Source organism: Aquarana catesbeiana, linkage group LG06, assembly GCF_042186555.1.
Source record: "Aquarana catesbeiana isolate 2022-GZ linkage group LG06, ASM4218655v1, whole genome shotgun sequence".
Classification (NCBI taxonomy): Eukaryota; Metazoa; Chordata; class Amphibia; order Anura; family Ranidae; genus Aquarana; species Aquarana catesbeiana.
This window is the reverse complement of record NC_133329.1, coordinates 40,708,072-40,733,355: the sequence shown is the minus strand read 5'-3', so window position 1 is coordinate 40,733,355 and position 25,284 is coordinate 40,708,072. Positions and strand designations below refer to the sequence as shown.

General features: G+C 45.1%; 1 protein-coding gene across 1 annotated transcript in view; it reads right to left on the bottom strand.

Annotated features, from left to right (window-relative positions):
* Positions 1-25,284, bottom strand: part of LOC141148352 (F-box only protein 6-like) — a 56,369-nt gene that overhangs the window by 15,672 nt on the left and 15,413 nt on the right. The window contains exons 2-4 of the mRNA XM_073635743.1: positions 15,203-15,263; positions 10,403-10,437; positions 1,061-1,187 (exon numbers count right to left, since the gene is read on the bottom strand). Of these exons, the coding sequence (XP_073491844.1) occupies positions 1,061-1,187; positions 10,403-10,437; positions 15,203-15,219 (179 nt within the window). The 5' untranslated portion in view covers positions 15,220-15,263. The remainder of the gene's footprint in view (positions 1-1,060; positions 1,188-10,402; positions 10,438-15,202; positions 15,264-25,284) is intronic.

The following is a 25,284-nucleotide window of genomic DNA, read 5'->3' as shown; positions in this document are numbered from 1 at the left end:
TGGTGGAGGGGGGATTATGTTGTGGGGTTGTATTTCAGGGGTTAGGCTTGGCCCCTTAGTTCCTGTGAAGGGAACTCTTAAGGCGTCATTAAGAGTGCTCCCAACTTTGTTGGAACAGTTTGGGGATGGCCCCTTCCTGTTCCAACATGACTGCACACCAATGCACAAAGCAAGGTCCATAAAGACATGGGTAAGTAAGTTTGGGGTGGAGGAAATTGACTGGCCTGCACAAAGTCCTGACCTCAACCCGATAGAACACCTTTGGGATGAATTAGAGTGTAGACTGCGAGCCAGGCCTTCTCGTCCAACATCAGTGCCTGACCTCACAAATGCGCTTCTGGAAGAATGGTCAAACATTCCCATAGACACACTCCTAAACCTTGTGGACGGCCTTCCCAGAAGAGTTGAAGCTGTTATAGTTGTAAAGGGTGGGGCCAACTCAATATCGAACCCTACGGACTAAGACTGGAATACCATTAAAGTTAATGTGCGTGTAAAGGCAGGTGTCCCAATACTTATGGTAGTATAGTGTATCTTTATTATTACTCCCAGGAGACTGAGAATTGGTTTGTTTCTTTTGGGGCCAATCGGAAGAGAATGTTGGTATTGTTTATAATTTAGCAAGTAAAACAGTCAGCTCAGGGATCTCCAAACTACGGCTCTCCAGCTGTTGCGGAATGACATGTCCCATGAGGCATTGTAAAACTCTGACATTCACAGACCTGACTAGGCATGATGGGAATTGTAGTTCCGGAACAACTGTAGGGCCATAGTTTGGAGACTCCTGAGTCAGTTCCTCCTTATGTACTGGAGATGAGGAGGAGGAGGCTTTATGTAGTCCAGCAACGGATAACTGGGCAGGGCTGACACTTGTTGGAATTTCAGTGTAGTAGACACAGTTGCAAACTCAAACAGGCCAATAGGTACCGAGCGCAGAGATGTATTCAATGGATTTTTTTCCCCAGAGTTCAACCATCCCATGTGCCATTAGAAGTATAAAATGAAGATCTAAAAAACAGTTTACAGCATTTTTGTGTTAATGAAGGAAAATTGGCCTTACTGGTAAGAGGTTACAAAGTATTTTTTGACCGTTGGATCTGGAAAAAACTGTCCTGCATCTCCAGGTAAATCTTCAATCGTCCATTTATCACCACCATCTTCATCTATGGTCCAGTATTTAAAATCCTCTACAGCGGGGAACACAGAATGGGAAAACACATGTAGTTTAGACAACAAACAGCAAAATTAAAGTCATGTTTCTGCCAAGGCTGTCATAATAAATGTTATAATATAAAATTGATATTTTCCCATTTCCGTCTTTCAGGACAGCACTATAGAGAGGACAGCACCATAGAGAGACCTTGGCTCCTCCCCTCTTGAGGAAACACCGCCTTCAATTTCAGGATTTTATCCTCACCGGCCCCTCAGTTCTGGTGTTTCCTCCGGTGGGGAGACATCGCTAGGGACCAATAGCTAATGCAGAGGCTTCTCAAACTGCTCCCGGAGATTCCTGCACCAGCCACCTCAAAGGTAAGGGGAACCCTGGGGTGGTCTTCCCTTAAGCCCTTTCTGTAAAGCTCCACAGGTGTTTGTTCCCTCTGGGGGTGGGGGGGGAGTTGGTAACCAGGGAAAATTAAAAAAAAAAAAAAAAAAATCAGAGAATCTATCCACCAGCATCTCCACAGAGGGCCACCAGGGGTGGTGGTTGATCCTGGGAAGAGCACCCCTGGTGGCCCTCTGGAGATGCTGGTGGATAGATTCTCTGATTAATTTTTTTTTTTTTTTTTTTAATTTTCAGAGCAAATCTGCAGAGAAAAGCAAGTCACCCCATAATCCCAAGAAAAAATGTCCTTCATGCAGAGCCACGTTGGGGGAGTCTTGGTCCAAACCACTTTGTAAGGAGTATATTGAGGGGTTACTAACGGAGCAGTCTGTGGAAAAGTGTTCGGATCTAGCAGCGTCCGTCAAGGAACTTTCTAGCACTGTGCAAACTTTTAAAACCCTTTTTTCTAGTTTTCAGTTGCCACAGCCCCAGGTCATTTCTCCACCAGCACAACGGAGTATTGCTCCAGACTTAATGGATGCTCCCTCTGGGAGTGGAGAGAATCCAGGAGGCGCTAGACAGGAGGTTGAGGAGGAGCCTGATAGCGGTTCTTCAGACCCCCAGGGGGAGTCGGAGGGAGAGGAAGTGGATGGGGAATCAACAACAGCCTCTCGCTATAAACTTTCGCTGGAAGAAGTGGAGGAGCTTTTAGGAGCTATCCATACCACTTTAGGAATCCAGGAGGAAAGGAAGAAATTATCTCTCCATGACCAGATGCATAGGGGCCTGGGAGAGCATAAAAGGAGAGTGTTTCCGGTCCATGAGGTTTTGGTTGATGCCATCAAAAGAGTGGCAGGACCTGGAAAGGAAGCCTTTCTTTTCCAGAACTCTGAAACGGAGATTTCCCTTTTGCTGAGGAGGAGGCGTTGGTATGGAATAAATCTCCTAGACTAGACACGGCCTTTTCTCAAGTCTCCAGACATACTGACCTGGCTTTTGAGGACATGGGGGAGCTCCCAGATCCCATGGACAAGAGGATTGACTCCCTCTTGAAAAAGTCCTGGGATTCCTCTCTGGGTAACCTCAAGCCTGCCATGGCGTCCACAGTGGTGGCACGGAGCATGTAATATTGGTTGACGCAGATTTAAGCACACATAGAGGCAGGGCCATCTAAGGAAACGATCCTGTCATCTTTCCCTATGCTCCTTAAAGCGGTGGCTTATCTTGCGGACGCCTCGGCAGAATCGGTGCGTATGTCCGCAAGATCGGCAGCATTATCCAATTCAGCAAGGAGAGCGTTATGGCTTAAGACATGGCAGGGAGATACCGCATCTAAAGTTAAACTTTGCGGAATTCCTCTCACAGGGGACTTGCTGTTTGGACCTGGTTTGGAGGCCGTCTTGGATCGGACAGCCGACAGGAAAAAGGCCTTTCCTTTTAAAAGGAAATTTGCAGAGACTAAAAGGAAGTCTCGCCCCCGGAAGAAGTTTGACCCCCCAAAAACTGAACAGAAAAAAGGTTGGGGTCAAAAGGGCAAGGGACGTGGGGGAGCTATTTTTCGCCTTCCTGAACAGCCCAAAAAGGCCAAGTGACGGGACCACAGTGGGGGGAAGATTGGGGTGCTTCCTCCCACAGTGGGAGACGATCACCTCCAACCAATTTATTTCTGGGATCATAAGAAGAGGGTACCGGTTAGAGTTTGCAGATCCTCCACCACGCAGACTCTTGGTCACCACGCTGCCAAAATGCACAGAAAGGTCATCAGCTCTTCTTTCCTCTCTGCAAGAGTTGGCGGAACAGGAGGTGGTTGTACGAGTCCCAGAAAGCGAGACAGGCAAAGGCTTTTATTCCCACGTCTTTGTGGTCCGCAAACCGTCGGAAGTTCAGGCTCATCCTAAACCTGAAGCCTCTGAATGTCTCGCTCACCTACAAGAGGTTCCGAATGGACTCTATCTACTCGGTAAAGGCGCTCCTTCCCCCGAACTGCTTCATGGCATTGGTGGACTTGAAAGATGCCTACCTACACATTCCCATCGCAGAAGGGTGTCAGAAGTTCCTCAGGCTGACAGTGAATACCAAAGAAGGGACATTTCACTTCCAGTTCAGGGCCCTTCCCTTCGGGATATCCCCCCCCCCCCCCGTATCTATACCAAGGTTATGGTGGAGGTCTTAGCTTTTCTGCGGCTCAGAGGCATCTCAGTAAACGCATACTTAGACAATCTACTCCTCTTTGCCTCTTCTCGGAACAGTTGTCGTGGGATCTAAAGTCAACAAGAGACATCCTGGAGAATCTAGGATGGCTCTTGAACCTGGAGAAATCCAACTTGGTACCGTCTCAAAGGGTGGTCTTTCTGGGTTACGTGTTGGATTCAACAAAGGAGAAAATCTTCCTTCCATTGGAAAAAATCCAGAAGGTGGACAGTGCAATGTTGCTACTCCAGGGCAATCATCAGTTATCTGTAAGGAAAGCTATGTCAGCTTTGAGTTTACTGACCGCATCCCTTCCAGCAGTGCAGTGGGCAGGATTACATTTTCGCCCTCTACAATTATTCATCCTGAGGGTCTGGAATGGCAGTCAGGGGTCTTTGGACTCCCTGATAACGGTACCGAGTCAGGTCAAGAGGTCCTCTGGTGGTGGAGAAGGGGGGCCAATCTTTCACAAGGTCTGGATTGGGTCCTACAAGTGTCCAAAAGTATCACGACCGATGCGAGTGGCACAGGTTGGGGCACGCATCTAGATTCCCATATGGTTCAGAGTGTCTGGCCGAGAAGGGACGTAACAAGGTCCTCGAACTGGAGGGAGCTGAGAGCCATAGCCTTGGCACTCAGAGCATTTCAGGGGGCACTCCAGGGGCAGCATGTAAAAAGTCAGACCAGACAACTCCTCAGCGGTAGCCTATATAAACAGGCAGGAGAGTACCAAAAGCAGATCCCTGTGGGTCCTCAGAATCTATTCTCAAATGGGCCGAAACAAATGTCCTGTCCCTTTTCGGTGGTGCATTTGAAGGGGGAACAAAATCAGGTGGCTGATTTCCTCAGAAGGAGGTTGCTGAGAGAAGGCGACTGGGTTCTGAACCAGGAGGTCTTCGAGGCAATATCTCGAAAGTGGGGAAGGCCTTGTGTAGACCTTTTCGCTTCGAGAGAAAACTGGAAGACACGTCTTTTCTTTTCCCTGAACAGATGGGACAGGGCACTTGCAGTGGACGCATTGGCACAGAGCTGGTCTTTCGCCGGGTGTTATGCCTCCCCCCCCGTACTGATTCCAGCGGTACTGAGAAAATTCCAATTAGAAAACACAACGCTTATTCTAACTGCTCCTCACTGGCCCAGGAGGCCGTGGTTCTCCATTCTAAGGAGTCTAGCAGCGGAACTTCCCTGGTTTCTGCCAATCCAGGAGAATCTTCTTTCTCAGGGGCCAATCTTTTGTCCTCAGGTGGAGAGGTAGAGCCTCGCAGCTTGGCTACTGAAAAGGAATTGCTAAAGGGCAAGGGTTTCTCAGATCGTTTAGTGGAAACCCTCCTAAATTGCAGAAAGAGAAATGCAGGTTATCTACCTGAAGACGTGGAAACGTTTCAATAGCTGGTGCACAGAAAGTTCCTTTTGAAGTGCGCAGTCCCATAGCAATATTAGAATTTCTGCAATCAGGGGTGGAAAAGGGGTTAGCCCTTAGCACCCTAAAAGGACAAGGATCTGCTCTGAGCGTTTTTTTGGAAAAACAGCTAGCAATAGACCCGTGGATAGTTAGGTTTTTTTTTTATGCCTTAAGCAGGCAGAGACCAGTTAGAGTCTCCTCTTTCCCAATGTGGGATCTTTCTTTAGTTTTACAGGCCTTTACGGTGGAACCTTTTGAGCCGTTAGAGGCTTGTACATTAAAATGGATCACCCTCAAAACGGTGTTTCTGGTGGCGATCACTACGGCAAGGAGAGTGAGTGAATTCGAAGCCCTTTCTATTAGAACACCGTTTTTCCAGGGGTTTCCGGACCGTGTGATTTTTAGAACTGATCTGGCCTTTTTGCCAAAGGTGACCTCGAGTTTTCATAGAGGTCAGGAAATTGTTTTGCCCACCTTCTGTTCGAATCCTGTGAGGGAACAGGAACTTATTTTTCATAAATTGGACGTTTAGAAGGTGTGTCCTTCAGTACTTGCAAGGTACAAAACCATTTAGAAGGTCTGAGTCTTTTTTTTGTATTTTCAGGAATTAGAAAGGGCTGCAGAGCCTCTAGGCGTACAATAGCCAGGTGGTTAAGGTTAGCCATTATCCAGGCTTACGTAGTCAGTGGGTTTGAGCCCCCCGGAAGGCATTAGGGCACATTCCACCAGGGCAATGGCGACTTTTCAGGCAGAGTGGGCTGGTGTGTCTCCGGAGCAGATCTGTAGGGCGGCAACGTGGTCCAGATTTGACACGTTCGTGAGGCACTACAGATTGGATCTACTGTCAGCAAAAGACCAGGCTTTTGGTCGTAAAGTTCTGCAGGCAGTAGTCCCACCCTAAGGTAAGGTGCTCGCTTATACTCTCTATGGTGCTGTCCTGAAAGACGGAAATGGAAAAATCGGAGTTACTTACCGGTAATGTCCTTTTCCAGGAGTCTTTCAGGACAGCACAGATACCCACCCAAATTTTTGGGGACATTCCTGAAGAACTCATCGCAGGAGAACGTCAGGTAAGATTTAGAATATTATGAGGTGTTCTTGTGTCTCCCCAGCTTGCCGGAGGTCCTCTGGAAGAACTGAGGGGCCGGGGGGACGGTGAGGATTAAATCCTGAAATTGAAGGCGGTGTTTCCTCAAGAGGGGAGGAGCCAAGGTCTCTCTATGATGCTGTCCTGAAAGACTCCTGGAAAAGGACGTTACCGGTAAGTAACTCAGATTTCCCCCTCCGTGCCTTTCTGCTGCTAGAGGTCCTCAGTCTGATGGCCATCATCATTCCTCCCACTTCCTCTGAGCCCAAGTCATCCTGGATCTATCCCCAGCCTGTGACTGGACAGTGAAAGAAGTCAATCTCTGTCTCCCCTCCAAGTAAATGGAATTATGTAAAACACAGAATGTTGAATTTGGGCTTCAACGTTCATACACTACAACATTGAATTGATACTAAAGTCTCTTTTTTTTATTTTTTGTTTAAAAATAACAAACCTGTTATACGTTCCTGCTTTGTGCAGTTGTTTTTGCACAGAGCAGCCCGGATCCTCCTTTTCTCAGGTCCCTCGCCAGCGTTTCTGGCCCCTCCCACCTGCCAAGTGCCACCACAGCAAGCGGCTTCCTATGGGAGCACACAAGCCCCACCCCCACTCTCCTCATTGGCTCACTGACTTTTTTTATTGACAGCAGCCAATGAGGGAGCGTTCCAGACAGCCAAGCCTCTTGTGCAACATTGCTGGATCGAGATGGGGCTCAGGTAAGTATTAGGGGGGGTCTAAGGGGGGCTGCTACACACAGGTTTTTTATCATAATGCATAGAATTTATGAAGTGTCTTTAGAACCACTTTAACCACTTCAGCCCCGGAAGATTTTACCTCCTTCCTGACCAGAGCACTTTTTGTGACTCGGCACTGTTCGCTTTAACTGACAATTGCGCGGTCGTGCGATGTTGCACCCAAACAAAATTGACGACTTTTTTTTTTCCCCCACAAATAGAGCTTTCTTTTGGTGGTATTTGATCACCTCTGCAGATTTTATTTTTTGCGCTATAAACAAAAAAAAAGCGACCATTTTGAAAAAATAATATTTTTTGCTATAATAAATATCCCCCAAATATATATAAAAATTTTTTTTTTCCTCAGTTTAGGCCCATATGTATTCTTCTACATATTTGTGGTAAAAAAAAAAAAATTTCAATAAGCGTATTAGTTTGCTTCTACAAAATAGGGGATAGTTTTATGGCTTTATTATTATTATTATTATTATTATTATTATTATTATTATTATAAATTTTTCTTTTACTAGTAATGGTGGCGATCTGCTATATCATAAATTTTTTTTTTATTTTTTTTTTGTGACTGCGACATTATGGCGGACACATGGGACAATTTTGGGACCATTGGCATTAATACAGCGATCAGTGCTATTAAAATGCATTGATTACTGTAAAAATGTCACTGGCAGGGAAGGGGTTAACACTAGGGGGTGATCAAGGGGTTAATGTGTTCCCTAGTGTGTGTTCTAACTGAAGGGGGGAGGGGACTGTGTAGGGGAAGCGATAGATCGCTGTTTATACTCTGTATGAACAGACGATCTGTCACTTCTCCCCTCAGAGAACTGGAAACTGTGTGTTTACACACACAGATCCTGGTTCTCCGTGTCTCAGAGGCGATCGCATCAGCTCGGTAGGCGTGCAGCGGGCACTCGCGCGCCCCTAGTGGCCACAGGGAAAAACGACATAACATAACGTCGCTTTGCCCAGCCGTGCCATTCTCCCACAGTAAAACTGTGGCAGCTGGTCAGCAAGTGGTTAAAGTGTTACTGAACCCACAACTATAAAATCCGTCTGTATATGCAGTAAAGTATGCTTGTTATACTCACTGTGGAATCTAAGGGGTTAATCCTCTGCATTGTGTAAAAAGGCTGTTTGATCCTGTCCCCCCTTCTGATCCTCCCCTTCTTCCACTGTCTCTAATCCATCTCCTGATAGTACAGAGCCTAGGGGGCACTCTGCACATGCTCAGTTTGGTGTGTATCGCTAGAGAGTATTTTATTTTTTCTTGGGAAGTGCATGTGATCAGCACAGGGCCAATCGGCACACTCTCCAGACAGAGGGTCAGGGGTCCTGCAGGCTGATTCTGCAATCGGTGGAGAATGAAAACTCCTTCTAAAAGCTTTAACCAGACACTGAATGAAGTCTCAAGACTGCTAATGAGAAAAAGTATTTAGCAGTTTACTATATTTACTAAAATAATTGCATTTCCATGTTCTGTGTACTATGGGAGACCAGATATAGTGAATGCAGAGTCCTGGGTTTAGAAACACTTTAAGGCTACATTCACACTGCAGCAATCCAACGATTTCCAGTGTGATTATGTTGTGCAACTTGGATGTTTGCATATTCTTTAGGGCCAAAATGGTGCTGGAATCACACCGATGTAGTACAGGAACCTCTTCCAAAGTACGCCATGCTGAGTTGCATTGGGGCGAACGGGCACCATTAAACTATGTGAATGCCATTGTCATGCAATTCTGTGCAACTCAAGTTGCATCTGAAATTGCACTGTGTGAACAGAGCCCAATAGAATTAGGAAAAAAACTGGCATGCAAATTTCCTTGCACACCAGTGTCATATATAATCATGGTAATTTGCTATGTTTTAGTAAATAATGTAGCGCTATGTGTAAAATTATAACTATAAAGTGCAAATCTCTAAAATAACTAAATAACTTACATATAAATGAATAGTCCATAAAATGAAGAACTAAAACATGAAAAACTCTTCTTTTGATCAGTGTATCCACACAAGTCCACCACAGTGATTGTTTGTCCTCACAAGGAGTGCACACCACCACCAGTAAAAATGCGCGATCACCTCCCAAATGAGTCAAAATTCCTATGCGGATCTCCCCACGAGCTCTTTGCTCTCACTTCCTCTTCCCAATCAATGGTGAGTAATCCAGATGGCTCTTTTCTTAATGGTAACTCAGCTCATTAATATCCAAAGAAGCGGATCATCTCCCAGCTTGGTTCAAGATTCCATGAGTTCAGGACATGTAAATAATAAGTATAGAGACCATAGTGTTCTCCGTATACAAATTTTATTCAAAGCCCCCAAATAGACAAGTTGCACTTACAAAATAAAAACTTTAAAAACCTCCAGAGTAGCACCGCCGTGTCCACATACACAGTGCTTGGCTGGACGTGACTATCAGCTCCTCCCTTCTAGACGCGTATCGGCCAATCACAGGCCTTCCTCAGTAGGATTACCCACCATTGATTGGGAAGAGGAAGTGAGAGCAAAGAGCTCGTGGGGAGATCCTCATATGAGTTTTGACGCGCATTTTTACTGGTGGTGGTGTGCACTCCTTTTGAGGACGAACAATCACTGTGGTGGAATTGTGTGGATACACTGATCACAAGAAGAGTTTTTCATGTTTTATTTCTTCATATTTTTTTTTTTTTCATTTTATGGACTATTCATTTATATGTAGGATTTATTTATTTTAGAGATTTGCACTTTATATTTATAATTTTACACATAGTGCTACATTTTATTATTTACTATCCATTTTGAAATTAGTGTGGTGTAACACTTGGAATGTTTAACAGCTGTGCACGTTTATTATTAGGTTATCTTATTTAAACATCACAATATTAATTACTTGTGGCGCTGATTGTTTCATCTTATAATTTGCTGTGTTTATTTCCTGTGATCATCAGCTCCACCTAGAGGCAATGATGTGATATTTTCTGGATTGAGGTATAGACCCCCCAACTAATAACACAATATAGGCGTTAAAGACCCAATACACATCAATTACAATCTAATGAAAACACCGCCTATTAGGGTAGTGTGGTTTTTTTTTTTTTTTAATGGAATACAAGGGGGGAGGGGGGTAAACATGGCTTTTTTTTTTTTTTTTTTTTTTTTTTTTTTTTTTTTGTGTAAATTTTTACATACCACAAAGCATGAGAAACAGTCTAATCATACAAAACAAAAACCAAAAGTGATGGGTCTGCAGAGATCTCAGGATTATTGTGTATTTGTATGTACAGGGAAACAAACCTCAATGGAGAGGAACCTCAACACAACCCTACAAAGTGCTTATTTTGTATCCTTACAAATACAGTAATCACCTGTATATCAAATAACATTGAGCTCTTCATGTAACTAATCACATTTTCTTTCATACACTCAATCAGGAATAACAATCTCACCTACAGCGCATGGATTTTTGATCAAGTTGTTCACGCTAGATAGAAGAAAATTATTAATAATTACTGGTGAAAGATTACTATTAAAAACATCAGAAAATATTAAAACCCAAACAGACTCCAAAAAACACAAACTACCGTATTTATCGGTGTATAACACTCACTTTTCTCCCCTTAACACGCGTGTGTGTGTTATACGTCAATATAGGCTGCCTCGGAGGGGAAGGAGGCAGTCATGCCCAGTCCCGCCCCATGGATGGCTCATAGTGTTGATGTCCCGGCATTGGACCGCTGTTCTGTCCATCGTAGGAGCCGAGCTAAGGGACGGGACTGGGCGTGACTGCGAGCCGAGTACACAGGAGTTCCGGCTCTGTCTATCCCGGCATAGACAAGGCTGCAGATGGACACGGATCAGCCTGCAATTATGGACAAGGATGTAGATGGGCACTGATTAGGCTGTAATAATAAGCAAGGCTGCAGATGGGCACTGACCCTTATTTTGCTTCAAAATTCTTTAATTAAAATTTAAGTTTTTTTTTCCTAAAACTTCCTGCTTAAAATTAAGGTACGTGTTATACGCCAATAAATACATTATTTAAAAAATGTATACAGCTCCTGTTGGCCACACAGGTATCAATTAGAAGTTTGTGAAATTGGTCAATTTCCCCCCTCACCTTCCAGGACAGCTACTTGAGAAATTATCAGCTCCGCCCTCTACAGGAAACACAAATCAGAATTTAAAAGGCCCCTCCCTTTCCTCTGACCCTCAGTTGTTTTGTGTTTCCAGTCCCTCCAGGAGCACCGACACGTTTTTTGTTTTCCTATGGTCTGGTAACTGTGGTTGGTGGACCCCCCCCCTTCTCTGGGTTCATCCAGGACTAGTTGTGGCCAAGTCCTGGATGATGGTCTGTACCAGAAGGGTTCCCTATTTCTAAGGGTTACTTGCCTTTGGAAATGGTGGCAACTCCCTTCCTTTCCCCAGCGCTGCTGTGTGGAACTGTGTCCTCCTAAATGCTTCATTCTGGTGTACCAATATGGCGTCAGGAGGACGTCCGGTGATGCAGCAAGATGGCACCGGAAGTCACATGACGCACTTCCGGACGGAAAATGTGCTGGCGGACTTTCTGAGCAGGGTAAGCATCAGTTCCAGCGGTTGGGAACTACATCAAGGCACGTTCCAGGAGGTGGTGCTAAGATGGGGTCTCCCCACAGTGGATCTTTTTGCCTCCAGTCTCAACAAGAAACTACCGGCGTTCTTCTCTCTGGAGAGACAGAGTCCTTGGGGACGGGTGCACTGTCCTTCCCTTGGGACTTCAGCCTGGCCTATGCCTTCCCTCCTTTTCCCCTTTTGCCCCTGGTGGTTCGGAAAATTATTCAGGACAGAGCAGAAGTCGTTCTGGTGGCCCAGGAGGAGTTGGTTCTCCTCTCTGAAGGCCCTATCTGTGTATCCTCCCTGGCCCCTTCCAGTTCGAAAGGATCTACTCCATCAGGGACCGGTATTGCATCCAAACCCTCAGACCTTCCATTTGATGGCCTGGAGGCCGAGCAGCGCATCCTACAGTTAAATGGATGTTCAGAGAGGGTTATTCATACTGTCCTGGACAGCTGGTAAATTGGTCACAAGAAGAATCTATGGGAAAGTTTGGGAAACTTTTATTTCCTGGCAAAGGAAATCTGGTTTAGATTCTTTTTCCACTCCCTGCATTTTAGATTTTCTGCAGGAGGGAGTGGAAAAGGGGCTCTCTGTTAACACCCTAAGGGTTCAGGTTGCTGCCCTATCTTTATTTTCAGAGAGAAGACTAGCGGTAGATCCCTTAGTCAGGAGGTTCCTTTTAGCCAGATCTAGGCATACTCGCAGGATCCTCAAACATGTTCCTCCCTGGGATCTGTCGTTGGTATTAAATGCACTAACAAGGGCTCCTTTTGAGCCTTTGCATGAGGCTTCCCTGAAAATGATTTCTTTGAAGTTGTCCTTCCTTTTGGCTATTACGTCAGGACGAAGGATTTCTGATCTAGAGTCTCTTTCCTGTAAAGATCCCTTCCTGAGGATTTTAGAGGACAGGGTGGTGATTAAACCCGATCCACTCTATTTACCCAAAGTTTCTTCCAACTTTCATAGGTCCCAGGAGGTAGTCCTCCCTAGTTTCTGCACCTCTCCCAAAAATGCGGAAGAGGAAAGGTTTGGTCTTTTAGACGTAAAGCGATGTCTTCTACTTTATCTAGAAAAGACCAGTGGGTTCCTCCCAAATGTTAGTTTTGTTCAGTGGCCCCAAGAAGGGGTCCAAAGCATCTAAAAGTTCTATTGCTAGGTGGATTAGGGGAGCTATCTGTGAGGCATATAAAGCGTCAGGTCGCACCCCTCCTTCTAGAATTGGGGCCCATTCAACGAGATCCATGGCCACATCATAGGCAGAAAGAGCGGGAGCTTCATGGGAAGATATCTCTAAAGCTGCCGTCTGGTCCTCCTCTCATGCATTTGTCAAGCATTATAGAGTTCAGATGCTTTCCAGCCAGGACCTTTCCTTTGGTAGGAAAGTGCTTCAGGCTGTCGTCCCTTCCTAAGGTATAATATCTTGCTTATCCTCTCAAGTAGCTGTCCTGGAAGGTGAGGGGGGAAAACCCCCGTTAGACTTACCGGTAATGGTATTTCTAGGACAGTGTCTATATTCCCACCCTATTCTATTTTTTCACTGGTCAGCTATGTTTTCCTGGTGGTGGTGTGTTTTATGTTTTCTATTTTTTTCCTCTGCCGAGTGCACCTTCGGTGGAGGTTACTTGATCTTCTAAACAACTGAGGGTCAGAGGAAAGGGAGGGGCCTTTTAAATTCTATCTGATTTGTGTTTCCTGTAGAGGGCGGAGCCAATCATCTCTCAAGTAGCTGTCCTGGAAGGTTCCTGGAAATACCGTTACCGGTAAGTCTAACGGGGGTTTTTTCTTGGCTGAAATTTTGTGCAATAGTACTGCTTGGCCCTCTGATTGCAGTAGTTTTGGTGCAGTTTCAGTAATTGCGCCACACCTACAGGACGTAATAGAAGTCTATGACAAAGAGCAGCTAACTCCCAGGAAAGCAACAAGGACAGGAAAACTTTGCTTACTGGACGAAACTTTCTTGGAGAGTGATCAGGGGATTGCACAGGCTGTGTGTAACAGTCATTATCACTCATACTAAAGGAATTTTTTTTTTTTTTTTTTTTTTTCCATTAAGAAACATGTTATACTTACCTGCTCTGTGTAATGGTTGTGCACAGAGCGGCCCCGATCCTCCTCTTCTCGGAGCTCCCAGCTCCTCCCCACAGCAGTGTGTCCCTACAGGAAACCACTTGCTATGGGGGCACTTGCCTTATAGGCACACAGAGAAGGATTCAACCCCATCCCTGGCTCCCTCCTCCCTGGCTGTCATTAACAACAGCAGGAGTCAATGTCTCCCACTGCTGTGTCTGAGCCAATAAGGAGGGGAGAGCCTGGAGAACAGTTGCTCTCATGCACATCGCTTGAGATGAGGCTCAGGTAAGTTTTGGGGGGAGCTAGCTGCAGACTGGAGGTTTTTTTTTTTTTTTTTTTTGGTACAAAACCTCCAGCCTTTAGGATAACTTTAACCACTTGCCACCTGCGCTATAGCAAAATGATGGCTACAGCGTGGTCGGCCAGTTCTGGAAGGGTGTTATAGGACATCCTCCCGTGATCGCACTTTCTGCGCGCTTCCTGGGGTGCCCATCGGGAAGTGTCCATGATCACTGTGTTCATTGGACACAGCGCATCGCGGATCAGGGTACAGGGCCAATCACAGCGCCCCTTTTCCACCAGCTCCCTCCTTTCCTCAAACCGATACCGAGATGCCCACTGACTTCAGCTCCACTCCGAGCACTGCTGAGGGAGGGGCCGCTGACATCAGCTGGGAGGAGAGGAAAAGATCTCCGGCGGGTCTCCAGCGGGTCACGTGAGCGCCCAGCGGTGCTGTAAATAATGTATTTATCACAATAAATAAATAATCTTTTTACAGAACGGATTACATGTTTTTACAAGGACTTTAACTAGGGCTTATTTTCGGGGTATGGCTTAGATTGCAGCCATCCCTGAAAATTGTTTTTTGAAGCACCTGATTAGAGCCAGAGGCCCTAATAGGCTTTAAAATAGGGTGGGCTCAGGACGCAAAGCATTGCATCTGGAGCCCACCCAGGTGTGTTGCAACAGCGAATGAATATTCACTGTTGCAACACTGATCCTACTCCCAGCCAATCGGCAAGCGGGTGTGATACCCATTACCCGATTGGCTGAAAGGACAGGTGATCCTATTGGGCGCCTAGGAGGAGGGGAGGAGATGCATGGCAATAGCGAGGAGGAGTAGACACAGGAGCCCACTGCCTGATGTCCACAGAAGCCCCTATTGCTTTACCTCTCACCTTGTGACTTACAATATTGCATTCTGATTACTAGGGGAGAGAAGATTGAGGAAATGCTTCCTCCTGCCTGCAGCACACTGATGACATCAACTTATCCTAGGAAAAGTCACTGACTGGAGTTCAAGGATGGCTTTTTAAGAAAAGGTGGTGTTTCTGAAACATTACCGAATATAATATGACTTATCAGAAATGTATTCATGCAGGCTTGTAAAGTTACTGCCAAACCTTCATCTGATAATTTCCCGTTAAATCTTTGTAGCCTTGAGCTCTAGATTTTCCAAATCTGGTTCTGGCTGAGAATCACTGTTCAACAATGTTCTCTACTTCTCCCTATCCTGCATGGTGTGTGCACAGAAAATAGACCCCATACATCGTGTGTGATCAGGTCAATGGTAATCTCACCTATTTGTTGTCCACATATTTGCAGTCACAGTCCCCGCAGCTGAACAGGATCTCGCGTCCACTATGTAAATGAAATAAAAGAGAATTACAATCAGCATGCAAAAAAAAAAGGAAGAGGTATTTTACAAAGTCCATACATACAGAATAATAACAAACTTTGAGAATGCTGCTCCCAGCTCTGAAATTTGGGATACACACGCTTTCACATAGTGTGGTCTTAGGGCTTGTTCACAATAGTAGTGCTCTCTGAAGAGCGATCCCCATTTGGATTGCTCTTCAGCAAGCATTTGACAGGCAGTGAGGAGGCATTATAGGTAAAACAGCGCTCAAGATAAGTCTCTACTAATTCCACCACCACTGCACACTGAGGAGTGCTGGCCCTGTACACTGCAGAAGTTTCAATGTGAAGAAAGTCTGGATGGCTACACTTCCATAAAATCACCTTTTATTAATCCGTATGTCACAAAGACAATCCACAGCACATAGAGGGATATAGAGCAACAGCTAATGCGTTTCACACCATCTACGGTGCTTAATCATAGCTCAAGTGATAAGCACAAACACACTATACACTATACTGTATGTCCAAATAGCAAAATAATACAGTATGTGGAAGGTTGAAAAGATCTGGACAGCCCACACCGGGATAAATAGATTAAATTCTTCTTTTATTCATGAAACAGGATCATAGGGTACATAAAACACCGTTGGAGTGGTACAGCACAACAGCTGACGCGTTTCACACTTACACAAAGTGCTTACTCAGCCAGCATGGTCCCAAGACAGGAAAGAAGTTGTCCCAAGAGACCCAAAAATGGCGTCTGCCCCTTAAGAACTCTTTCCCAGCTTGCACAGCGGTGGACCACCTCTGCTGGGTTACTTCTGAGAAAGAAGAGCACTCAATACACTTCAGCCTGTTGCTTTTCAACACTGGCCTGTGGTGACAACGACACCTACAGACAACAATGTGGAACTACACGCAACACAACCAATGCTGGAACAGAAGCTAATTTAGCCATAGATTAAATCTGAACTATATACAGAACAGGTAACCCCCTAAATTTACATGCAAGCGCCTGATCAACAGGAGAAGGGCACTACACAATCCCTGCGATCGCTAAGTTTTTGGTGGTAGGGTTTTGATACAGTCGCTAATAGTCAGGAGCTTTTTTCCCTGTGAGTCTCACTAGTGTACCCCTAAATTTAGAGCCCAAAATGCAAATCGAAGGTACACTAGTGAAGAGGCCTACACGTTTCTGAGCATGACAGATAGTGAAGAGGAAGTCACTCATCTGTCAGATTCAGGCTCAGAATACGATCCTGTAGACGACAGCGGCTCCATGACAGATAGCTCTGACGACAGAGTTGTGGTCCCTGCTAAGGTCAGGCGTACCAGACCCCGAACTTCTTCTGTCCTTGATGTGCAAGAACCGCAGGTCCCTCGTATAGAGCAGAGAAATACTAGCGCCGCTATTCCTTCTGGTGAACTGGCAAGCACGAGCGGCCTAGTACACCCTGGTCGTACAACCAGCACTGCAGTATCACGTGGTGACGTGGCGGGTCCCATAAGTGCAGTTCAAGCTGGCGAGGTGGCAAGCACAAGTAAAGTCCCGCTGCCACCAAGAAGACGAACACAGGCCCGTCGTGTCCTTAGCGCCCTTCCTGCTGCATTCATCAATACTAATTGGGAACCCACCACTTCTGCAGCACCTGTACTTCCCCCATTCACTGGCCAACCCGTCATTCAGGTGGAAACAGTTGATTTTACGTCACTGGATTTTTATTCGCTGTTTTTCACCGAAGATCTCTATAGATCTATTGTGGACCAAAGCAATTTGTACGCTGGTCAACACATCGCCGCTATTCCCCAGTCCTCCCTTGCCAGAGATTGGAGACCAATTACGGTCTCCAAATTTAAGATCTTTCTGGGCCTTTCCCTCAACATGGGCATAAATAAAAAGAGTGAGTTGCGGTCATATTGGTCCACTGACCCAATTCACCATATGCCCGTGTTCTCTGCCTCCATGACCAGGGCAACAATGTCCTCGTGGAGACCCTGAATACGATCGGCTCTACAAAATTCGGCCCCTCGTAAACCACTTCAGCCAACGTTTTGCAGACTTGTTTACTCCCCATCAAGTTGTCTGCATTGATGAGTCTCTGATGAAGTTTTCTGGCCGCTTGTCTTTCAAACAGTACCTTACCAGCAAGCGTGCCAGGTACGGGGTCAAGATGTATAAGCTCTGTGACAGGGCCACAGGCTATACATGTAGATTTATGGTTTACGAGGGCAAAGATAGTCACGTAGAGCCGACAAACTGCCCTGACTACATAGAATGCGCTGGCAAGATTGTGTGGGACTTGGTGTCACCCTTATTCGGAAAGGGATACCACTTGTACGTGGACAATTATTACACGAGTGTGCCACTTTTTAGTCACCTTTTTGATCATCAGATTGGAGCATGTGGCACCGTGCGACCTAATCGCCGGGGCTTTCTCCAGCGGCTTGTAGATCCCCGTCTTAGGCTGGGGGAGAGAGCCTGCTTGAAGTGTATTAACTTGCTCGCTATGAAGTGGAGGGACAATAAGAAGGTTTTCGTTCTCACCTCCCTTCATGCAGACACAACGGTCCAAATTACTACGGCGACTGGTGTTGTGGAGTAACTCCTCTGTCCACGAATATAACCAAAATATGGGAGGGGTGGACCTCAATGACCAGTTGTTGGCGCCGTGCCTAGTTGACCATAAGGCCAGACGCTGGTACAAAAAAGTGTCTGTTTATTTATTTCAATTGGCTTTGCTGAACGCTTATGTGCTATACAGAGCTTCAGGACAGACCTGGATCCTTCCTTAAATTCCAAGAAGAGATCGTCAGAGCCCTTCTGTTTCCAGACGGTGTTCCACCTCACCTTACCCAACCAAATGCAGTAAGCTGGCTGCATGAGAGGCATTTTCCTTATGCCCTCCCGAGTACCCCTACCCAACGAGCCCCCCAAAAAGATGTCGTGTCTGGAGAAAGCGCGGATATAGGTGTGACACCCGGTATTATTGTCCCTCCTGTCCTGACAATCCTGGTCTTTGCATCGGCGAATGTTTTGAACACTACCATACACTAGTTGAGTATTAGCTTAGGGTACTGCACAGACTAGGCACACTTTCACAGGGTCTCCCAAGATGCCATCGCATTTTGAGACCCGAACCTGGAAACGGTTACAGTTACAAAAGTTAGTTACAAAAAAAGTGTAAAAAAAAAAAACCAAAAAAAAGTAAAAAAAAAACACAAAAAAATATATAAAAAAAACAAAAATAGTTGTCGTTTTATAGTTCTCTCTATTCTCTCTATTGTTCTGCTCTTTTTTTACTGTATTCTATTCTGCAATGTTTTATTGTTTGTTATGTTTGCTTTATAGGTATGCAATTTTTTTTTTTTTATACTTTACTGTTTACTGTGTTTTATTGTTAACCATTTTTTTTTTTTTTGTTTTCAGGTAAGCCATTCAGCTGCAGAGCGGAATAATTTATCTTGACAGCAACAGCGTTTGCTCCCACGATATATAAAGCCGTGACTCCAGGGCTGTGGGAGGTGATTTCACCACCACAGTTACATACTTCAGCATATATGCCGAAGCGTGGGGGCAGCAGGGGCGGAGGAGCAATTTGCTCCTACCTTTTGCGGGAGGATGCCCCCATGCTTCGACATATATATATATTTTAGGCAAAGGTTGCGTTTAAATGTACTATTTTTTTTTTTTTGTTTTTTTGTATCTGCTTTGCAGGTATGGTAAGTCTTACTGTTACTTTGTTTTTTTGTTAACCATCATTTGCTTAGCAGGTACGCCATTCAGTTGCAGCGCGGATTTATTTATCTTGACAGCAACAGCGTTTGCTCCCACGATACTTAAAGCCGTGACTCCAGCGCTGTAGGAGGTGATTTCACCACCACAGTTAAAAAAAGAGCATATATGCCGAAGCATGGGGGCAGCAGGGGCGGAGGAGCGATTTGCTAGTACCTTTTGGGGCGGATGCCCCCATGCTTCGGCATATATAAAAGGTGCATGTATACCCATCATGAGAAGTGGGTGGATGAACGGAGGTATTCTAATGGTGGGCATACCCACCGATCAATCTCTCTTTTTCGTTTAGCCCACAGGCTGCATGAAAAAAAAGTTTACAATATTTGCCCAACAAGACCAGCAATGTACTGGTATGTTGCTGGACTTTGAGTGGTTATACCAGAATGATGCCTGCAGGTTTAGGTATCATCTTGGTATCATTCTTTTCAGCCAGCGGTCGGCTTTCATGTAAAAGCAATCCTAGCAGCTTTTACAAGCAGTGGGAGGGAATGCCCCCCACCAACTTCCATGTTTTTCTCTGGCTCTCCTGTCCCAACAGGGAACCTGAGCATGCAGCTGGTGATTCAGCCAGCTGACCATAGAGCTGATCAGAGACCAGAGTGGCTCCAAACATCTCTATGGCCTAAGAAACCGGAAGCTATGAGCATTTCATGACTTAGATTTCACCGGATGTAAACAGCGCCATTGGGAAAGCATTTTATCACACCGATCTTGGTGTGGTCAGATGCTCTGAGGGCAGAGGAGAGATCTAGGGTCTAATAGACCCCAATTTTTTCAAAAAACAGTACCTGTCACTACCTATTGCTATCATAGGGGATATTTACATTCCCTGAGATAACTATAAAAATGATTAAAAAAAAAATGAAAGGAACAGTTTAAAAATAAGATAAAAAAGCAAAAAATACAAAGAAAAAAAAAAAAAAAGCCCCCCTGTCCCCCCCCGTCCCCCCCTGCTCTCGCGCAAAGGCAAACGCAAGCGTCGTCCTGGCGTCAAATGTAAACAGTAATTGCACCATGCATGTGAGGTATCACCGCGAAGGTCAGATCGAGGGCAGTAATTTTAGCAGTAGACCTCCTCTGTAAATCTAAAGTGGTAACCTGTAAAGGCTTTTAAAAATGTATTTAGTTTGTCGCCACTGCACGTTTGTGCGCAATTTTAAAGCCTGTCATGTTTGGTATCCATGTACTCGGCCTAAGATCATCTTTTTTTATTTCATCAAACATTTGGGCAATATAGTGTGTGTTAGTGCATTAAATTTTAAAAAGTGTGTTTTTTTTTCCCCAAAAAATGCGTTTGAAAAATCGCTGCGCAAATACTGTGTGAAAAAAAAAAAAAAAAATTAAACGCCCACCATTTTAATCTGTAGGGCATTTGCTTTAAAAAATATATAATGTTTGGGGGTTCAAAGCACAGTACGGTTATAATCGCTTATAGGTGAGCTGTTCAATCCTCGCTCCCTTGTTAATTTACGCCACATATCCATTTATCCCCCATGTTTACTTCTCACTTCTATCCTGGTTGTTTGTTTTCACCCTCTTTTTTTTTTTTCCCTCCCCTCCTTCCTCCCCCTTTCCCCCATTCCCCCTTCTCTCTTTTCTCAGCTTCCTTTCTCTCCCCTTTCCCCCCCCCTCTCCTCCTTCCTCCTCCCCCCCCCCCCCCCCTCTTTTTCCCCCCATTTCTCCCTTTCCTTTCCCTCCCCTTTCCTCCTCTTTCCCTTCCCACTTTTATCATCTCCCTCCCTTCCCCTTTTTCCCCCGTTCCCCTCTAACCCCACCATCTCCCATCAGCCCTGCAACCCCTCCCCCTTCCCCCACCACCCCTTCCCGTTTCCCTCCTTTCCCTCTTTCCCCTTTCCCTCCCTCCCTCCTTTGCCCCCCTTTCCCCCTTCTCCCTTCTCCCTTCATGGATTGTGACGTTTTACACCAGTTTTGTGTATTATCATCATATATTGCCTTTTCATTTAGACTCATACCCGCATACATCCTCCTTGTTTGCCGCGGGGGGAGCCTCCAGTTCGGGCTAGTGGTTTTACACATAGGCCATCTCTGCAGCCTGGTGAGCAATTCAATAATGATTCTTTTCATTATTTTTGTATAATCTGCTGAACTTTACTGTGTGCAGTTTTGAATATCATGTGTTCAATCTATGCCTTATTTCATTTATTTATCTTACAGAATAGTCCTCCTGAAGAAGCGGTCATCCGCGAGAAACCAATCAATTTTGAGAATTGTTTCAATAGCAGATTCTTTCTAGGAGTACCCTGAGTATTTGCTCTTTGAAAATCAATTTTTCATAATTGTTGTTTTAATATACCCTGTATGTTGTCTTTTATGTAACAAATCATTTTTTTTATATTATTCATTTGTTTATTATTAGTACCGAGATAGTCCATCACAATTTCTTGAGTTTTGGGATTAAATTTATGGTCAGCCTCAGCAACTACCCCATCTTCTCATTCTCATCCCCTCTAAACTATTCAATTCAAATTCGTTCTATTCAAGATTTACATTTCGAAAAAGACAGTTATATTTATATTTTATTCTATTCTATTTTACTACATTCTTTTATATCATGTTCCTTTAATTTCTATTAACTTCTATTTTAATTTCTATTCTATTTTATTTTATTCTATTTATTTTATTTTCTATTCTTTTTCATTCAATTCTATTCCTTTATTTGATATTTTCTATTCTTTTCTATTCTTTTATTTCTATTCATTTATTTTTTATTCTATTTACTTATTTTCTATTCTATTTTCTTTGTTTTTACTCTATTCTTGTATGTTCTGTTCTATTTTATTTTCTTATCTATTATATTTTCTATTCCCAAATACTATATTCTTTTCTATTCCAAACCTTTATTTTCTATGATATTTTATTCTATTATTTTCTTTTTTTTTCTATAGAAATAGGAGGGAGACAGTGCTTCCTCTAAGAAAATGGGATCTTTAATGAAGACATCAATGTCTGTTACCAAGGTAAACACATTTCTATTTTTATTCATCACTAGGGATTTGGAGACATTTATCTGTTTATGGAAACAGTCCAATAACACTTTTTTCCCCTCATATATTTCTTTTTTTCTGTTTTGTTTTACTCTATTCTTTTCCATTCCTTTATTTTCTATTTAATTTTATTTTCTTGTTTTCTGATTCAATTTCAAAGTAATTTTCAAATTTGAATTTCAGCTGAATTTTGTTTTGTTATTTCGGATTCATCTAACTCCCATGGCATTAGCCGCACCCGAATATCCGGCCTCTCGGCGGGCAGGCCTTGGAGCTGAGCGGCCACGTATTTGCGTGCATTAATACAAATAGAGCTGTGCTGAGAGCGCGCCCTGCGCCTCCTGGCATTCTAAATCCTTTAAGGGGCTGCAGGTGCTGGCTCCAATGGGTTAAATTAGTTACTATTGTAATTCGGAAATTCTGATAAATCCTGCAAATAGGAGGGGGGCAAGCAGAGGTGACCAGTGCAGTGATGGTGTGTGGTCATCTGTGTGAGGGAAGGAAGGGAGCGCAAAGTTAACCAGTGGATGGAGGTGGTGCAGAGGTGACAAGGGGATGGAGGTGGGTGCAGAGGTGACAAGGGGATGGAGGTGGGTGCAGAGGTGACAAGGGGATGGAGGTGGGTGCAGAGGTGACAAGGGGATGGAGGTGGGTGCAGAGGTGACAAGGGGATGGAGGTGGGTGCAGAGGTGACAAGGGGATGGAGGTGGGTGCAGAGGTGACAAGGGGATGGAGGTGGGTGCAGAGGTGTCAAGGGGATGGAGGTGGGTGCAGAGGTGTCAAGGGGATGGAGGTGGGTGCAGAGGTGACAAGGGGATGGAGGTGGGTGCGTAAAGAGGTGACAAGGGGATGGAGGTGGGTGCGTAAAGAGGTGACAAGGGGATGGAGGTGGGTGCGTAAAGAGGTGACAAGGGGATGGAGGTGGGTGCGTAAAGAGGTGACAAGGGGATGGAGGTGGGTGCGTAAAGAGGTGACAAGGGGATGGAGGTGGGTGCGTAAAGAGGTGACAAGGGGATGGAGGTGGGTGCGTAAAGAGGTGACAAGGGGATGGAGGTGGGTGCGTAAAGAGGTGACAAGGGGATGGAGGTGGGTGCGTAAAGAGGTGACAAGGGGATGGAGGTGGGTGCGTAAAGAGGTGACAAGGGGATGGAGGTGGGTGCGTAAAGAGGTGACAAGGGGATGGAGGTGGGTGCGTAAAGAGGTGACAAGGGGATGGAGGTGGGTGCGTAAAGAGGTGACAAGGGGATGGAGGTGGGTGCGTAAAGAGGTGACAAGGGGATGGAGGTGGGTGCGTAAAGAGGTGACAAGGGGATGGAGGTGGGTGCGTAAAGAGGTGACAAGGGGATGGAGGTGGGTGCGTAAAGAGGTGACAAGGGGATGGAGGTGGGTGCGTAAAGAGGTGACAAGGGGATGGAGGTGGGTGCGTAAAGAGGTGACCAGTGGAGGGAAGGAAGGGAGCACAGAGGAAGTCATCTGTGGTTGAAAGAAGAGGGTTGAGCAGAGGTGACCAGTGGATAGTGGCGGGAGAATTAGTGCTAGAAGAGAAATTTAAGGCAGAGTAGGAGAGGGGATTAGGGGTAAAGGATTTGTTATTGGGAGGGGTAAATTAAAGGGGGGAGGATTTGTGATAGGATTGGGGTGGAAAAGATTTGTACAGGGGAAGGGGTTTGGGAGGGATAATTGTGATATGAGGACGGATTTGGGGGGGAGGGGGAGATGAGGATTCGTGCTCGCAGGGGGGATTGGGGAGATTTGTGCTAGCAGGGGGATTTGGAGGAGGCAGGGGAAGAGGATTTATGCTAGGAATGGGGTTTGGGGTAGAGGATTTGTGGTAGGAGGGAGGATTTGGAGGGGGAGGATTTATGCTAGAATGAGGGTTTTTAGGAAAGGGGAGAATTTGTGCAAGGAGGAGAGATTTAGAAAGGAGGGGGGGGGGGGGGTTTGTGCTAAGAGGAAAGATTTGGAGGGAGGATTTGTGCTAGAAGGAGAAATTTGGAGGGGATAATATGTGCTAGGAGGGGGGATTTATGGGAGAACTTTGTGCAAGGAATGGGGATTGGAGGCGGAGGATTCATTCCAGAAAGGGAATTTAGGGAGGAGCATTTGTGCTAGAAGATGGGGGGGGGGGGGGGACGATTTGTGCTTGGAGGGGTAGTGGTGCTAGGAGGATGGATTTGAAGGGGGGAGGGAGATGAAGATTTGTGCTAGCAATATTTTTTACTTTTTGCTATTATAAATATACCCCATAAATATATCGAAAAACAATTTTTTTCCTCAGTTTAGGCCGATGCGTATTCTTCTACATATTTTTAGTAAAAAAATCGCAAAAAGCGTATATTGATTGGTTTGCGCAAAAGTTATAGCGTCTTCAAGATAGGGGGATAGTTTTATGGCATTTTTATCGTTAATTTTTTTTTTTTAGTAATGGCGATTTTTATCGGGACTGCGACATTATGGCGGACACATCGGACACTTTTGACACTATTTTGGGACCATTGTCATTTATACAGCGATCAGTGCTATAAAAATGTACTGATTACTGTGTAAATGACACTGGCAGGGAAGGGGTTAACCACTAGAGGGCGATCAAGGGGTTAAGTGTGTCCTAGGGAGTGATTCTAACTGTGGGGGGGGCTTCAACACACTTGACAGTGATCACTGCTCCTAATGACAGGTAGTAGTGATCTCTGTTATGTCACAAGGCAGAACGGGGAAATGCCTTGTTTACAAAGCTATCTTCCCGTTCTACCTCTCCGTGACACGATCGCGGGCACCTGGCGGACATCGAGTCTGTGGGACCTGCGGCCACGTTCACAGAGAACACGGTGGGTACGAGCTCACCGTTTCTTTAACGGGACGTACCTGTACCCCCTTTTGCCCACCAGTGCCATTCTGCCGACATGTATCGGTGTTCGCTGGTCGGGAATCGGTTAATAACCTGGCTTTTTTTTTTTTTTTTTGCGATACGGCACTGCGTTATTTTAACTGACAATGTGGCGGCCGTGCGATGCTGTACCCAAACAAAATATCCTTTTTTCCCTACAAATAGAGCTTTCTTTTAAAAGGTGGTATTTGATCACCTCTGTGGTTTATACTTTTTGTGCTATAAAAAAAAAAAATTTGAGAAAAAAAATTTTTACTTTCTGTTATAATACATATCCATTAAAGATGTAAAAAAAAATCTTATTTCTCTTAGTCATCTTCCAGGACGGCACACCTGAGA